Source organism: Varroa jacobsoni, unplaced genomic scaffold (assembly GCF_002532875.2).
Source record: "Varroa jacobsoni isolate VJ856 unplaced genomic scaffold, vjacob_1.0 contig00062, whole genome shotgun sequence".
NCBI lineage: Eukaryota > Metazoa > Arthropoda > Arachnida > Mesostigmata > Varroidae > Varroa > Varroa jacobsoni.
The window spans coordinates 206,292-224,457 of record NW_019214404.1 but is presented as its reverse complement, the minus strand read 5'-3'; the positions used below and the strand labels follow the sequence as shown (position 1 = coordinate 224,457).

The 18,166-nt window shown below is 42.3% G+C and overlaps 1 protein-coding gene across 1 annotated transcript in view; it reads right to left on the bottom strand.

Annotated features, from left to right (window-relative positions):
- trol (terribly reduced optic lobes) overlaps positions 1 to 18,166 on the bottom strand; it is a 236,070-nt gene that overhangs the window by 43,758 nt on the left and 174,146 nt on the right. The window contains exons 3-11 of the mRNA XM_086972590.1: positions 16,300 to 16,410; positions 10,654 to 10,767; positions 8,945 to 9,319; positions 5,398 to 6,276; positions 3,301 to 3,386; positions 2,467 to 2,791; positions 2,037 to 2,156; positions 1,561 to 1,751; positions 1,071 to 1,201 (exon numbers count right to left, since the gene is read on the bottom strand). Coding sequence (XP_086828716.1) covers positions 1,071 to 1,201; positions 1,561 to 1,751; positions 2,037 to 2,156; positions 2,467 to 2,791; positions 3,301 to 3,386; positions 5,398 to 6,276; positions 8,945 to 9,319; positions 10,654 to 10,767; positions 16,300 to 16,410 — 2,332 coding nt within the window. The remainder of the gene's footprint in view (positions 1 to 1,070; positions 1,202 to 1,560; positions 1,752 to 2,036; positions 2,157 to 2,466; positions 2,792 to 3,300; positions 3,387 to 5,397; positions 6,277 to 8,944; positions 9,320 to 10,653; positions 10,768 to 16,299; positions 16,411 to 18,166) is intronic.

The following is an 18,166-nucleotide window of genomic DNA, read 5'->3' as shown; positions in this document are numbered from 1 at the left end:
TGTGTAGAGAGATGACGCTTTGCTTCCAAAGTAAAAAATTAATGTTTATAACCTGTTTTACCAAGCGTACAATTTAAATACATTTCATATTGCTTCATTAGGAGTTATGGCTCCGCCAGATCTACGAAATTTCTATGATACTTGTATTATTGAACAAGCCGTTGGCTGGCGGGTAGAAGTGTAAAGCTGAGCTGTAATATAAGCTTGAGGTGCCACTGGGTTCGTTTGCATAACAAGCCCAATGGAGAAGTAGGACAATTTGATCCTTTTATTCCGGATCCTTTCGCCCAATTCGACTAAACGGAGTGAGAAGGCGTACATGTAAGACTCGATGCTTTTCGTTCGTATCGTATTTATGACGCTTCTTGACGACAGTATATTATTATGGCTTGTCCGAAAGAGCTAGAAATCATAGCTTTGAATCCGCTATAGACACAAACTACAAAGCACCTGGGCTGTAATCAGCGAAGTTGAAATATAGTTTGGCAAGTAATATCATTATAAAAAGCACAACCAACCAACACGAAAAGGAGGCTATTGAATTGATGATGTCTGTTCTTCCTGTAGCACACATTGCACGAGGTTTGCTTGTGCGGCCTTTTAAGAGAAATAAACTTCAAGGCTCAGCCTTTAAGCCTACGCTTAACTATCCCGTTGAAGGCTTTCGGCCTTGGCGACCTATAATGCTTGCGCAGAGTACAACAGAAATCGTGCGTCAGCTTTTTGTGGTGGATTCCAGCAGGGAAGCGTCCTGTGTTTGCCATCGATTTTATATCAGTACTAATGTAAACGACATTTGTTGAATATTTATTGTGCCCATTTTCCACAACCGTACGAGGCTGCTCCTCTGCGCTTCGTAGTCGGGGCATGCAGCTTTGACCCGTTTAGCGTTAGTGAGTGTGTAAATAGAGGTGAATAAATCTCTTTTTTAGCGGGGAAGCAGTAAGGGATGCTTTATCTGATAATGTGCTCTTTCAAAGTTCGACATCTGCACAGACCGAAGATACGATATAGTAGCAAGACTAAACATAAAACAATAACAAACAGCAAAAAATATGTCAAGTACAAACTTTTTAGCTGTTTCTTCTTTCTGTCTCTGGCGTTCTTCCTCTTCCTGTTGACGTTCTTTCAACTCCCAATGTTCGCGATTCCGTCGAGCGTCCTCGGCTCTCCGGCGAATCATTTCCTTTTCATACTGCTGCTATACAGATTAAATCATTCTACTTAATCAAATTTCGATAACATAAAGGAAACATCTATAAACAATTTATGTTTGCTCTAGATAAACATCTGTACATGCAGACAAATGCAATTACCTTACGGCTTGCCTTGCGCACCAGCGTTTACGAATATATGACGGAAAGCAGCTATAGACTTCGGGTAAATCTATGTGATTTACTGCAAAGTGCCAAACACTTTGCCCTATTATGGCGCTATATCTTTCGCGCAAATTTTACCAATCAAGTTATTTTATAAACACTAAGATTAAAAGTTTTAGTTTTTTGAGCAAGATGATTTGTTCATGCGCGACGTTAGGCACATCTGAGAAGATCAACAGACCTGTTGGAGTCTTCGTTGTTGTTCTTCTATCCGACGACGCTCCATTTCCTGTCTCCAACGACGGTCATGTTCGCGGCATCGTTCGTCAGAGTTTTCATCCGGCCGATTTGGATGCTTTGGATAGTGCGCTCTATCGGCATCTTTCGGATGGCTGAAGCTATGCGCTGGATTTACTCGGTGATGATTGCCACCTGCAAGAAAAGAAGCGCGTGATATCGCAAAAATTACATTATACTTTTCATAGGCAAAATTTCGAAGTCATTTTTAGTCACAATTACTATTTTTCCTACTGTGTTTTTTCGAAGAAACAAACATACGCACATATATAGTCATAAAATTGTAATCTTAATTTACTTTAGACAAGAAGACTCGAACGAAAGATGACACAGTTCTTTGGTATTTTGTGGTCTACTTTTCTGCCCGTGCTATGGTCCAAGCATGGGACTGTTTAAAGCTGACTATGATTATGCACTCACAATTCATTTCATCGTTTCCGCCTATGCAGTCAAGCACGCCATCACAAAGCTGATTCTGTCGGATGCAGAGGCCGTCTTGGGGACATTTGAACTCTGTCGCTGCGCACCCCCTGTCCGCTTCTGCGTGTCGGCAAACAAAAACCACAAGGGATTATTATTATTATCAGTGCCCCTTCGATAGGACGAAATTCTCTCGTCTCATAGTTATTCCGGTTTTGTGCGCTTATAAAGAACTCAAAGAAGCAAATGATGGAAATCATCATCATCAACTATTGTTCGTTTCTTATAACAACAATGTTAAACAGCTAAAGAATATATAAAGAAGAAGAAGAGGTGTGTGTATATATATATATATATATATATATATATGATGGTTTATTGAGAAATTTCAAACACCATTCAGTCAGCACGATAGTTGAATACGGCTTACCGCAGCCAAGTTCGTCTTCGCCATGGTGACAATCAATCACTCGATTACATCGACGGCTTTCATTTAGGCAGTAGCCGTCGTCGCACCGAAATTCGTTTGAAGCGCATGCACTGCTCTCGGCATCTCCAGCTGCACCACTGTGATTTGTAACTGTCCTATTGGACACGGCCGACTGCCGCATACAATGCGGGCCTTCGTCCGTGCCGTCACGACAGTCTTTCCGGCCATCACATTGTGCCCTGTTTGGTATACAGCTTCCATCACCGCAGCGGAACTCGTCGGGCGAACAGAACGTCTTACTACACGTTGCCTCATCGCTTTTGTCCTGAAAATTTTAGAACGAAAAGCCATGCTTACACGTACTTTTATCTATAATCCGTATTCATGTTAAAAAAAAAAAAAAAATATTACATATATACAGTTTGTGTGCAAGCCAGGACTGAAAATGAGTGTGTTGAATATTGAACCCTTGTCGTCCCATTACCTTTAGTTAACTCTTAAATATTATTAGCAAAGCTGTTTCCAAACAACAGCCAGCTAAGAAGGGCAAAGAAATATCGTAACAGAAAACAGTGATGACGTTATGTCCAAAACCTAGCGTTTATACAACGAAACCTTCGAGAAGAATAGCAATAAGCAAGGATTGTAAAAACTTATGCGTGGGTCTAACATTTTTTCCCGTTTTTTTTAGACGGAATTACAGAAACTGAGAATAACTCCTGGATAGATTGGCTCCTAGACGCCATTTCTGTGCGCGGACTACATACTATTTAATGAAAACAATTAATTACTCAGATTTTAATATCAACTGATCCGAAGTATCATTTTACGTACTCGGCAATCATTGTTTCCATCACAAACGAGGCCCTTGTTGATACATTGACCATTGACGCATGTATAATGAATTCGGTCATCGCACGCTGAAATGCAGATGGTCTAACAGGCGTTAGTAGATTGTAGAAATTAATGAATTTTGCATTTAATTTAAGGAGTAAAAGCCGCTTGATTTGGTACGATCTTTAGTACGCAATGCTAATTACATTAGTTGTTGAATAATGTTGCATTATAAATTGTATCTCTGAAAATACTGTGCCGCTTAATAAGGCACAATAGCACTACGGAAAGCCCTTTTGGCGAACGACAATGCCGTTCTTCAGTCTAGTGTTTGCGTTTGTTTAAACAAAATAAGCTGCTGCCACCCATCTATTTGAAATAGCCGCTCTGATGTAGAAGAGAAGATACTCACCGCCGTTGCTCGCCTAGTTAACAATCCACGGAATACGGATTGCTATCTTCTAAGCGCCTTAACGTGCCGGCTTGAACAAAATACTAGCTTTCTCTTAATTATTAAATTAACACTCCAGCTTCAATAGTGCTACCATTAGTGTCCTGTTTGCTTGAGCCAACGTATTCTTCCGTGTGCAAATAGAACAATGTTACGGGCTAGTAATGGAGCCTAGTGTGAGAGCACCTGCGTAAGCCAGCCTCGGCCATCTACACCGCCAGCGCAACCAAGTTTCCATCAACAGCGTATGTCTCAAATAAAAATATTCGAGGTACGTCGACCCGACACTCGTCATTGTCATCCCCGTCTAAATGCCATTCCACCCCATGTTGTGTCGTTGCTTGTCGATCCCCTTGGCTACAGGATGCTATAACCACTTTTCCTTAGCTTGTCCTGCCTTTCACATCGTGCTCCGTGTCAGTCAGGAGGCCAAGTGTCCTCTTAAGCTTCTTTCCTAGTCGTCCATAGTCACCTCGTCTGTGGTCTTCTCGTTGAAGGACGCAGACGGCCGCTAGGGGCGGCAACTCATCGAGCCGTAGCTCCTGTCACCTCCGCAGCCCTGTTGTAGCTTCGCTTCCGGTGTATACTACGGCTTCTCGTGCCTGGTCTAGCGATACTGCCTATACAATTGAGCAGGCGGAAGACGACTACTGAAGGGAGTTATCAGTCTTCATAAGTAGCTAATGCCACCGCTACTCAGCAGTGTTGTCTATCTGTCATCGCCGATCATTCACACGCCCTATTCTTTCGCTAAACGATATTATGTGTAGCTCCCTTAACTGCTTTTTTCTTTGCCTGTATATTGCTTAAAGTGTATTAGAAACTAATCGGACTCGGTCTATTGGTGACCAGTCTAAAGGAATGGATGCGATGCCCAATGTGGCAAAGAGGAGCACAGCCTTCGTAAAATTGTGTAAGGGCAGTTTCCACATTTAAAACGAGATAAAGGAAGCTCTACCCACACATCAGGTACATGATCTGAATTGGGCGCGGCGTGATGCCGTACATGGCAATATTTAGAAGTATTGAGGGAAAGGGCAAGAGAACCGATGGGATTAAGGCAGATCGAAACCGAAGGAGTGCATAGATCAACATTGCGTCCTACTACAATGCGAACGATGCCTCTCGGATCTAAGTCTGAAGCTAAAGTCGAACAGCTTTAATCACTAGTATTGCTTGTGCAAAAAATGTACGTCGTTTGCTAATTATGTAAAGGTAATGTAAAGCTGTCGTATTGTATGTGCTGGTGCAAGCAACAAATCAACTGAAGCCGAGTAGAATCTAGAGATGCGCTTCCGTTTACGGGATCGTCTAATTCCGCCGGACGAACTAAACGTACAGCTCCATTGTCTAGATGTGTCCCTTAGCGATCAAAGCTGGTGTTCGGATGCAAAACATTCGGTCTATGAAACCACGTTAGATGTTTCAAACTCGTAATTGTTTCAAAACCATTGGGCAAATTTCTGGTTTTTCAATCTTTCGCTTAAAATGTATGTGAATTAGTCTATAGTAGATTGGAATTCTAAATACATTTTAGTAAATGTGACGATCCGATTGATAAATCATTCAAAGGAAAATACATTAGTGTGAATTAGTATTAGAAGGTCGTTAGGAACACGTATTCGCTCGGGTCGGCATCTGCTCACGTTTGCAATGACGCTCATCTGATCCGTCGTAGCAGTCTGTGACATAATCGCATATCTGCCAACGGGGTATGCATTGACCCGATGCGCATCGGAACTCCTTTCGTCGCAGGCATTCGCGTACGACAAATGGCGCATGTGTTGTGGTAGTCATAATTGTTGCTAAAGCAGCACGCGTCGTCGTCGGCTCTGCTGTCGTAACCGTTTGCCTTCGGCCATCTGGTCCTGCCGGGGTGGCAGGCAATCTCGTCTCCGTTACAACTTGTGGCGGACGCCATCTTTCCGGGATCGGTGAATAGGAACTGGTGACAGTCTCTGTGTATATCCTTGACGTCGGATAACGGGTCGGGCGGTAAAGGTTGTCAGTAGGTGTCTGATAGGTGACAACTGATGAAGGGTGGCTTCGTCGTGCGCTAACTGGTTCAAGCGTCGGATATCTTGGGCCTGGGCCTGGAAAATACGGCTTCGAGCTGATCGGGTAATAGTAACTCGTGTTTGCAAAAGGGTAACGTGTTGGCCGGGTGTAGTCGCTAAATAGACCAGGATGGCCTCGATTAGCATAGAGATCCTGGCTGTTCGACTCAGGGGGGTATGATCGGACACCTAAGGTCGTAGACACTGGAGAACGAGTTGTAGTAGGTCTATAGAAGGCCTCAAAACGAGTGGTTGATCGATAATCTTGGCCATCAGAAGTCGCATAATGATTCCCACTCGGGGAATAGGACGTAGAACTTGCCATCCCACCCGTTGCGGAATAGAAGGGTCTCGTTGTTACCCGACTCGGTGGCGTGTGGACATGATAGGGCGTCGTGTTGCTATCGAACGGGTCAAATGTATTGGACGGTGTGGTGAACGTGTCTGGCGGTAGAGGGCGTCTGGGACCTGTTTAAAAAAAGAACACCACCATAAACTGTATATGAAGCGAAAACAAAGCTAGAAATAGAACTGAATACTTCAGTCAATAATACAAAAAAAAGCAGAAAAAGAACAACATAATATAAATTTAGCGCGATCAGTTAGCTAAAACAGACAGAAAGTGAAACAAATTCCTTGTAATCTGATTAGAATGATACGATACAATGAATATAAAATATGATAAACATAGTTGAATAAAAATGTTATATTTAGTGAGCCAGATTTGTAAACCAACAGAATCTACTGCGTTCCGTAAAATAGGATGTGGCCGAACAGCTCCCTCGAATCGCCCACACAGACGTATGGCACGCGAAAGTATTAATCATTTATCATTGTTTCCACGATACCGGAAGAATGAAACAGGTGTGGATACCTGATATAAATAATAACATAGGTAAAACGTTAATGGCTCTTCTATGGGCATGATCACACAAAGGTTTTTCATCTTTCTTACTTTATTTTTAATCGTTTCTTACCTCTCTCACGAAACAGCTACCTATTACTATATTTTCATTCATCATATCATATATACTCATTTTCTGCTGGTCGCGAAGGCTAGCTGGGAAATGGGGGTTAGGGAATTGACGGAAGATTGCCAAAAGCTGGCCACTGCGTTAAAACGACAAGTTACGAACAGGGGGGCGGCGGCGGCGGAGATGGGCCACTAGATATAAAAATAAAGGGAAGTCTTCAGCGAAGCCTCGATAGATATGCGACCTGTTTCTAAGAGCCGCGCGCAATCCGCCGACCAGTCAGTTAAAAATAGGCTACTTACTGAACGTCTTTCCCAATTCTCGCCAATCGGTCGCAAATGACGGCTAACATGGCTTCTTTTAACCATTCGTTTTCGTCAAAGTTGCATCATAATTTTTTTTCTCTATCGTTGCGCCGCTTTACATTTGCCCATCTTTTATTCGATTCCCTTAAAACCTAAACTGTGGCGTTTCTTCTTTGTCTGCCATTTTCGGGCGGCCGATCGTTAGATGCCATTAGGTGATTAGATGGCTGAAGTCGACACTCAGCTCTCTGAGATTACTACCTGTGTCCTGCTTTTCAAAACAAGAGCTCTAAAAATCAACGATACTGGTTTGTCTGCATTACTGGAACATTTTATTGTCTATTTACCTTTCGCACTTGCTCCCCTTCACGTTTTACTTGTTTAGTTCGCGGACATCTTAACGGTTGTTCTAGCGCTGTCTATTTGTATGCGTCCTAAGGCTTTCCTTCCCTAATACCCGTAGAAACAGCTCGTGTCTCGATGTTTTTCGGATATCTCACACATGGTAAGCCTTAATAGCTGCAGTAAGCATTAGTTACAGTCTAGCGTATGAAAGGAAAGTAAAGAAAAATATCGCTGAAGTACCTTTTACGGCGAAGCTATATGTGACAACTCTGTTTGAAGTAGTGTTTCATTAAACTCTACTTAAGTTGCTAAGAGTCACGCAATGGGATGTACTTTTGGGTTGTCAATGATGTTGTTGAACATTCTGAGTAAATCAGTCGTCGCATCACAAAGGGGATCACTGAGCATCGCGTGTGCCGAATGCTTTTACAAACGATTACCATGAGTGAAAATGTCCTTGCACGAGGGTGATAAAACGACAGATTCGAGTTTAGAGTGCTACCTTTAGGCTATATCTAGACATAGAAAATAGGCAGACAGTGAAGCGTCAATGTTGTAAAATTCGCTCGAAAAGTCCGATCTAAAGAAACTGTTTAATAAGCAACTTATGTTGGAATTACTCTTCTACTTGTGTATTCATTCTGTCAAATTCCGTATTCGAGTAGGATTGCCGGTAAGAGCAAGATTGTACATACCTTTTTTACATACATACGTGTACGTATACTTATCTTCAAAGCCAGAGGCAACTTTATATATAGTTTGGTAAAAGCCAATCCACATGATTGGCAAACGGCTCGGAAAGTATGTGCCTTGTTAAGGTAAATAGATTGAGTAAAACAGTTTTTGAGGGCTGAGCAATAATCTGATTGATTGATTTGGTTGATAGCCGCATTCAGGATGAGCATCCCCACTTGGGTTATTAATGCAGTGTCTGTGGCTATATACGTTTTATGTGAAGTATACTCGAAGGATCAAACAACTCCATTGTACCGACGGGACGAAGGTCAATTAAGCCTCTATGGGAAGTGCTTCTATTTTTCGCTAAATCAAAGTATAAGCTGCGTTTACATGCTTTATAGGACGCAAGTATCAGCATGTAACCTGCTTATCGTAGCCTAGACTGCATCGAACAAATAAACAATTACAGTGGTGAGTGTAGGCAGTTTATTTGCTCAACGATTGCTAATCACGAAAAAGACAGGGCTAAAAAAAAACAATTATTCTACACGATGTAACGGTGTTCGACATGTTAAATAGATGCATCGTTAAATGGGCGAAAATGTATAAAGCTTCTTTTTAATGTATATGCATCATGCTGTACGGAAGGTATCTTCAGAAGAAAGATATATTCAGAGCTTCGTTGTAACAATGTGTTTTCGAGAAATGTCTGAGAACATGCTTCATATCGTTTCTATCAATTGTTTGTGTTGTCCGTTTTTTGCTACCTGCTGTTTATTCACTTACGGTGTCACCTAAATGTATATGGTAACAGGTAGTCGCCAAAAACACTACCAGTAAACTTAAGCTGTGGGCATATATTTTTCGGAAAAATTCTGATTTGATGCGACTCACAGGCATCAGCTACCGTCCAATCATCCCTAACGAAGAGCACATCGCCCGCATTGCTGGGGTATCGCTGGTAATTAGCAGGATCTGAAAATTTAGGTGCAAGCGACACCTTCGCATGGGTTCGCCCCTTGTGCCGGTGCAGTCTTCGAGGCTGGTGAGGTTTGCGGCCATAAAATGGCGGTCGGCGATTGCGTCTCGGGCATCCCACCTCGTCGGATACATCGCGCATACCCGGACAGTCTGCAACCCCGTTACAGCGCCAGCCTCTGGGGATGCACGTACCCAGATCGCATTGCCACTCCTTCGTTGCATGGCACACTATGAACGTTGTTATGATGTACACGATGTAGTGGTTGAAAAAATCATATGGGGGAAAAAAGCCACAAGGAATATGTCATTGAGAGTGTCATCATGATGCAGAGATAATGATCGATGCTTGGTTTGAATGTGTGCACGTTTTTGATATAGATTGTTTAAGGTATATGTGTTGTATATGTGTGTGAAAGCCGTGCATGATAGGCGCGTGGTCAAAGCCGAACGCAAACATAAGCGGTAACGGAAGTGGTCGACAGGCGATTAAGGAACGACAACAGATTGTTGTTACGTGGGTTGAATGTGTCATTCAGTAATAATAATAGCAATCAGAAGTATCGAAACGCATATCAGATCGTCGTAGTATTACAGGGTGAAGAATAGGAGGTTAAGGTAGAAGGTTGTTTAGGATGCAGAAAGTAACGGTGTGTGAGGATTGTTTGTTGAAAAGCAGACGTTGACAGGTTGAGGTCGTGGTTGACACGTGCAGAATCGATGAATAGAGAGTTGACCCATCCAAGCGGCATGCAACAGCATCCGTCCGTGATAGGCAGTGGTATAGACAAAAGGAAGGTGGCAACTGTTAGAGATGCGCTTTCGAGACAGCAATTGTAATTACAGTATCTAGTGCTCGGATTCTGTTCAGCCATTTGGCGTACTTACCAAGAACCTATCGTAAGAATACCGCTAAGTTTGGACTGAACAAGGGATGGGAGAACTGAGGAATGGAAAGGAAGAAATATAGAGAACAAGCTAGAGGGGTATTTTCTAGAGGCTTGTTGCCCTTTTACTCTAAGGTTTAGCTTTTGTCTAGCTAGGTTCTAGAATAGACAGTTGTCTTCTCAAATAATATTTAGTTTTTTCTTTCTTGATAATATAGTACCTTTTGAAAAGTGATCGTTGTAAAGCGAGAACCCCCTCAAAATAAGGGAAGCGATACGTCTGCGTGGAAAATGCATCTTGTTGGTGTTCCTCACGCGAGAAGTGGTCTTAAGGGTTGCTTCGTCTCGATAACTTTTATCTCGCGTATTTTTCTAATCCTAACAGTGTACCTATCGTCTCTTGGTAGACCTCGTATATTCAGTCGTGCAATTTTAGATATATCGTTTACTTTAACGAAATGTCGATAATTCAGAATGTCAAACTTTTCCTATTTAGCAATCGTTGTTGTTAATGTTTGAGTGTTAGCCCAGTTGACAAACTGAGCACGAATAGGCACTAGTTCCTTTTAAGCAACATGTCCTTTAAATGCAGAGTAAAACTCCCATAGTAGTATATAAATAGGTGTCCACTACCGCAGCGAAAGATATATCCAATGATCAAACAGTTTAAATACTTACGGCAGTTATATTCGTCTGACCCGTCTGTGCAGTCAAGTACTCCGTCGCACTTTCTCCTGAGCAGATAGCATCGCCCATTACGACACCGTGCGAAGCCCGTTCCGCAGGCTTCACCTAAAAAACAGTAGGCATAAAATATGGAAAATAGCATTATTAAGTTACCGTACCACTGAATAAGGCATAAATGTTTAGCTAATGATTAGCGTCTTACGAACGTCATAGTGAGCGAATAAGCGTACATAAAAAAAATACACTGGACCCAAACTGATCTTGAATTTAACGGTGCTGTAAATCAATACATAACAAGCTCGTGGCCAAATAGAAGGAGAAATCACAAAATACGAGCCCGATTCACGCAGTGTTAGGAAGTAATTAATTCTATAGTATTACTTATTATCGACAACTTACTCTTTTTGTAGCAGACGTATATAGTATAGCTATAGAAAATACGATTGTAATCTTCGCCAGTTTAACAGCAAACTGTCTTTGCGTTGTCAGCAGGTAGGACGTAACTAGGACACTTTGAGAATGAAAATTTATTTTTTCGAACGGTCCCTAAACTGTACAGTCGCACTATTGAGAAGCTACTTTGTAGCTATATAAGTGGCTTTACATACTGCATGTTGAAAGCACATATGGCCTGGGAGAACGAATCAAGCATAACGGAGACCTCTTTAAATAAAGCCTTTTGCCTCGTACGACAGTCTCTGTCACCAATTCACCCCCTCAGTTTGCAACAGTGCAACGTAACCAATATCACGCTAACTCGTACGGCAAAAACGTGAGTCACTTATGGCGATCGGCGAGAGCGGCTGGAGGTGACGCGGCGACGGTAATAGCGGTAGCATAGCTTTACGGACCTCGGGACGTTGAGTATCTGACGCTTATATGAAAAAGAAAGATAGGTAAATAGCCAGTGAAATCAAGTCTCTGGGGGCACCCTCCTAATATATGAGCGCCATTAGCAACGAAATTCGAGTAAGGAGAAGCTCTGCTACTGTTGTTTTCTTCCAATTCGTACGTTCGTCTTCTTTTCGATGCATTAAGTATTCCACATAGAGAGCGAATGACGCCGAAGGAGAGGAAAACATTGCATGATGGCATCGACCAGATACAGGAATCATTGTTTTACGGAACAAAAAAAAAACATATTTTATCACAACGCTAAGAAATCACTTCAAACACTTGTGCGTTCCCACTACTGCGAGGAATCGCTCCTCCTGTATGTCATTGTCGACTAAAAATGTCGTCTGCGACCCCGTGCTCTCTAGTGGCGGCTACCGTTATACTAATCCTATTTGGAGAATTCTACGGCACCGCCCGTGCAACTTTAGACAGCGTTCGACTATTAATATTAAGAGGCGACAGGACAGCATTCAAAACTTGCCAGCGAAAGTTAATTGGTGCGGTAATTTTCTGGCCACTTCTGTAAGTACCTTTAACTTGAAATTGATTAAAGTAGTATAAAAGTAACTGTATGAGTCAAAGCGTGTCGGACGTGGACGCGCTTCGTTTTGTGCTAGGAGCCAGCAGTCTCATAGATTACATAACGGCGGTGTCGGGCATAAAATCATGAATCTTTAGAATGGGCAGTTGCCAAATCTGCGAGTGTAAGGTTCTGAGTTGGTCTCCGCTCCGCTGTGGTCGTTATTCCTCCTTTACATAGGTGTGTTGTAAGAATTTTGCGTTTTAGATATGTGCCTTTCTCTTCCATTATAGACTGGGCTTCATAGGAAACTGAAGTGACACATGCCAGCTCATGCTAAAAAATAGTCAAATTTAAAGTGGATCATAAAATTCCCTGACGGAGCGAAGCTCTGATGGCAGCTGGGAGCATCTTTAATTAACACTGTGTATGGTAATATATCATCGCAGGTTCAAAAGTTGCCATAGAACCTTAAATCAGGAGTAGGTCCTCACGGTATCGACAGCACGGTTTTTGCCATGTTATTGCTTATTGTTATTGACAATTGCACAATAATAACTCGTGTCCAACACGTGTGGTGCGGTCCATTCGAACCTCATTGATCGGCATCAATTGTTTTCGCGCTCAGTTTTTCCTTCCTTATCAAAACGGACCAATGGCCCGTTGCTGTCCCTTTTGCTTCTACAGTTTTCCTACGCCGCTTGTCCCTATCAGACTCGGAGCGCGGAATGGAATGAACACTACGGTACGTAAGATGCCGTGAATTGACCATACCACCGTCATGCGCGACCGTGGATATGCCCAAATGCCAAAAGAACGCGTAGCTGCTGACAAGTGGTACGCGTGCAGAAAAGCAATATAAGATAGCTTGCTGGCTCGCAGGTTCGAGGAACTAGGCTAGGCCTTTGGCAGAACCGCAGGCCGAAAGGAACCGAGAAACCAAACGCAAGGGATGCACCTAACAAGCGGCTAATCGTCTTCCACCATTTGTACGTCAGCAGCCTGCGGTGATGGCAGCGGCCTGCCGCGTACAGGGCGGGAGTGGAAAAGACGATTGAGATTCAAATTAAACGATGGCCTGATTTGGTTTTTTTGTACCAAGTTGCCGGCTGTCGTTTCGTTAGGACGACGATCGTGAGGGCAATGTAGCAACGCGCATTGATTAGCCACCCAGTTGAGACGATAGCAGACAGTTAAGCGCTGAACAAGGCATAATGCGTTTGCTTTTTTCCACCATCGGGGCTGCCAGCTTCTCTAAGTGGCCTAGTGCAAGCGGCACACGGGCTGTCCGTGACAGTATTATTACTTTAGCCTTGTTACTCGGGGCTGATTTTGCTACAGCTGCTGTTGCCATTTTTGACGTTAGCGATGCCGTCGCCGATTGTTCAGAGCACTTAATTCTTATTATTACTATGTTATTCAGCTAATTGCTGCTGCGATTGTTGCTACGCGTCGTTATTAGATCTTCCGCTCGGGCTGCTTCTGACCGTTTTGTTGTCGTCGCGTTTGGGTTTGCATAGACGTTGTTAACTGCTGTATCTTAACACTCTCTCTCCTTCGATGAGGCTTTCCTGCGAGTTGTTTTCCGTCCATTTTTTACGCTCACGTTTATTTCATAGTAACGTCAATCATCAGTGGCAGGAAAGCAGATAGGTAAGCTGATCAACTAATTGGCATCCATTCATCTCGTCGTCGTTGTCTTCCACTTACACTAAGACAGTAGCTCTTTTCCACTCTCACGACAACAGCATCGATCTTCTTGACGGTGCATACGCTCCCGATCTGCACCGCAGTCCGTAACCTATAGCAATAGTGGTATTAATGGTGGACGGCTTTATAATGTGGGGCCTGTTGGTTTGTTGTTTCTCCTCTGCGTCACCCAATTAGCCTAGCTGGGCTCTGCTTTTCGGTTTGTGGGCTAAAGCTCAGCAGAGCTATTAAAAAAAACAATAAAAAAATTGTAAAGCGACGCAACACATAGCTACGAACCTGGAAGGAATCGTAGCTCTCAAACGATTTAGAACAATGTCAATTTTAAATGGCGGAAAATTCTTCCTATCAACCTCGTTCGTAGGAGAAATTTCTGCTCCTCTTTTCCCGGAGTTCCTCTACTCCTAGACGTTGTCGTTGAGCAATGTAGGTTATGGGACTTTTATATTGGTTAGACCGAATTTGACGAGTTATACCAATTAACGGTATGAAAATAACTGAAATATACATACGGGAATAGGGGGCAGTCTGAATTAGCTGCTCGAAGTACCCATGACGAGCAGCGCTTAATAATCATTGGTGCTTTGTCATCTACGATAGAACCATATCACTACTCACAAGCTCTACATAGAGAACTAGGCAAAGGACGAGCTAGTCTGCAAAAAATCAGTAACACCGCTTCAATTTTTGATACATTGAAATGAACCTTATGAATTATTAAGCAGGGGATGACCGTCCATGAAGGTCCGCCTCCGTGACTGGATTTATATACGATACTATTTTATTTATTGCGTGTTCATGATATGGCGATATGGTTGAAAGTAGCTTCAAGATAACGTCGACAGAAAACAACTAAACGTATTTATATAGTTTTTCCTTATTAGAAAACTTATACATTTAAGATGTCACTTAAATACAACATCAATATTGTGGGCCCTTTTGACTTTATGCCAGTTAGTCAATTCGCTTAGTTATTGGCTAGCTTTTCCTATAGATCTCATTATATCCGCGATACAGATTTACCCCCTCGACAAAATCGTTGGCGCCGCTAGCATTATTAATGCGTTTTTTTTGACAGAACTTCTGTTTGCTACAAGGAGATGATGTTAGGCGTTACTCCAAACGAAAATCTTCGCCTCTCCACGTAACTAACAATATAATCGTGCCACAAAGATGTTACTTCAGCGAACGGCTGATTTCTAGTCGAACGAACCGCCAGATGATGTGACATAACTTCGCTTGACTTCATTTTATGGGGATACTGATAAGAGAAGGTATATCATGACAATTCGCGGCCTCTAATCAATAATTATCATTAGATAAGGCGAAGGAACCAACCTTATTAATAACGAAATTAAGCAAAAATTTTAAATGTATAAAGTTTATTATAAAGAATGATTTCTGCAGATACATTTCGTTGCTTTTTGTGGGCACCGGTTCGAAGTTGTTCCCGACCGAATCTCTGTAGTATAACTGGCGACTAAATTTAAATGGACATGTTCCATTTGACCTATTGAGGTACACCTTTTTGTTTTAGCTCAGTGTAAAATTTTAGGTGCAGACCTAATGAAACCTAATTTTTTTTCGGGTTCAGTCGTCACGTAACTTTTTACTTACTGGCGTCTTCCTACTGCTGAAACACAATCTTATTCTAGCTTTTTCTAAAATACAAGTGCCTGCGTGTAAGGGCCAGAGGCAAAATCGAAAATCTTCAATCCGTTATGCGAATGATAAATAAATTTAAATTTTCGTTTATTTTACGTGAGGGTCGCTAGCCGGAGCTTTGAAATTTCCTCGAGGCTGTGAGGTACTCTATCAATAAGCCTTCACTTCTTTATGTGTATTCGATTTCAATGGGATTGATACACCACTGAATGAAGTGATATTTAATTGAATACGATGTTACGCGCTGTAGGCTTTTTGATCCTTTTATCAGTACAGCTGATTCTCAGGTGGGAGCTAACAACGTACTTTTTCCATTTTTTATTCTTTTGCGGCTGACATTTTGTAGTATCGAGATACCGATGTTGCACGTGGCACGGCGAAGGTCAATGCTAGATATACTATAGATCGGGAATAGGATAGATTTCGAAGTGAAATAGAATCGTGCAAAAAGCTAATATTAAGAGCTTAATAAACCTCCGAAAATCACAGAGTCTTAGGTTTCGAAGCAAGCGTGGCACGTTCCTAGTTTAGCGTTCGGTGCCCTATCCACCACACAAGAGCAGGAACTTCTCAATATCAGCGCGTAGGAATGGAATCCATTTGTTCTTCAGACACAAATGCCCGAACGCGTATAATCAATATTACAATTATAAGACTACGAAGATAGTAAACGTCTAACATTTGTATCTGAAGGAACTTCATGAGAGAACGGTTTACTCATAGCGCTCTCGTCTTTAGGTGTCCACCAATAAATCATACAATTTTTCCAAATGCATTTATTGCTGCCTTCTCAAATTTACACTAGATCAGGGCGCACTAGTTGATGGCCTACGCAGTGCACGTACCGTGTGAGGTTCTGTGTGAAACGTGGCGTCCGTGAGATTCGTCGAGCTCAGCCAATGGGTTCGCATGCGTCTCCTCTACTTCTTCCTGGTCGCCCTCTTCATCATCTTCATCTGAAAGAAAAAGCCGAACAAATAATATATTGGTGATAATAATTTAAGCTATTGTCACAGTCATTTATACCTTTTGGTGCGGCACTTACTTCTAGCTCCTGTAACAGCAAAACATCACTATGACCGGACGTACTGCCATCAATGTCAGTCGCAGGAAAAGTTAGGACGCATAAAATCTTTCAAGGTCGCTTCTCAGCTCTTTCGTTCCTACTAATAGCGATTGCCCACCGACGCCCATGGGCATCTAAGGCCGCTAACAACAGCCATCTACTCGAGACCAACGATCTCAACTGAAAATGTACAAGTTAATGAAACATCATCTAGGGCAACGCAGTGACAGCGGGTAGGAACAGCTTTTTGTGTCCCCGTCCTCCCTGTTCCTCTTTGCTAACTATTTTGATTTCCAGTCTGAAGTAATGGTTTATCCGTTTCTTGCGCCCGTTTTCTTTCACTTTCGAGAAATTGCCGCAGCCACCCTTGCTTAAACAGTCGTGTTTTTATTACTGAAATAAGAATCTTTGTCCCTACGATGATATACAGGAAACACGCACACATCAAAACGTAGCATCGAATTGTAACACTAAAACGGTCTATACTAGATTAAAAAGGCAATATAATACTAATAACTGGAATACGAGAACTGGCATAAGTTCTGATGTATTGTTTCCTGATGCAATAACGCAGACCTCGTACGTACTAGGACTACGGTACGCTAGTAGTAGCAATCACTAAACGTTAACAGTACGACGTTAGTACATCAATGCTGTCCCCCCCCCCCCCCCACATCACTTGAAGTTATGATTTTGAAGGCAGAGAACGTGCTAGCTTCGCAAGTGTGTGCTTGAATTAAATGCTAACTCTTTTTTCCGCAGCAGTTAACAACGGCTTATTAAACACTGCTCCATGTATTCACGTCTATTTTCTAATCAGCAAGCCAGAGATATGTATTTAACTTGAGGACCTGTATTTCTTTGAAATATAAGCGTAATAAAACATGAGCCTCACGTGCTTTTAACATGTGTTCCATGTTTCTCGATACTGCTATTGAGGCTTCGGCGGGCGAGACACATTAAATTTTTTAAATTTGACTTTTGCATAGTGCTGCCCACTTGGACAGGACTAACATCTATCCAAAAATTAACATGCTTTAATTGTTTCAATAAGTTAGCGCTTCAAGCAAGTTAAAAAGCAAGTGTCCGTTAAGCCATAACATTGTAGGAAAGCGAACCATCGAGTAGTAGAAAAAGTGCATTGAAGGTCAACTCGTTATGTACTTGCTTCATTCAACCGGTTGCCTCTGTCTCCGGCCTTCTTTTGCGAGACAATTCGACTCGCTATGGGTTTGATACAAACTTTTTGCCAAGGCTGTCAGTAACCAATCAAAACACTGCCAGCACGGTAAAGATAAAAATGCAACGACAGCCATACCCACTACTACCATTGCCGCTAGCTAACTCTCTGTTAGCTCCAACCGTTTCTATTCCTACTCCCAAGAGTAACCAAGGGCCCACGAATCACTCTCATCCAATACATTTATGCAACGTCTTTCCACGAAGCTGTAGGAAAATATACGTGTATGAAACCGCGTATCTGTATATATATACGGGTGTGTGTATGTGTGCGCGCGTATATATATATATCGTTTTTCCTGGAGAAAGCTGATATACAAGAACCATGTATGGCACAAAGATGCGGGATTTACCGCCTGTGGCGATGTCTTCCACGCGGATACGTATAATAATTCTTTTGCATGTGA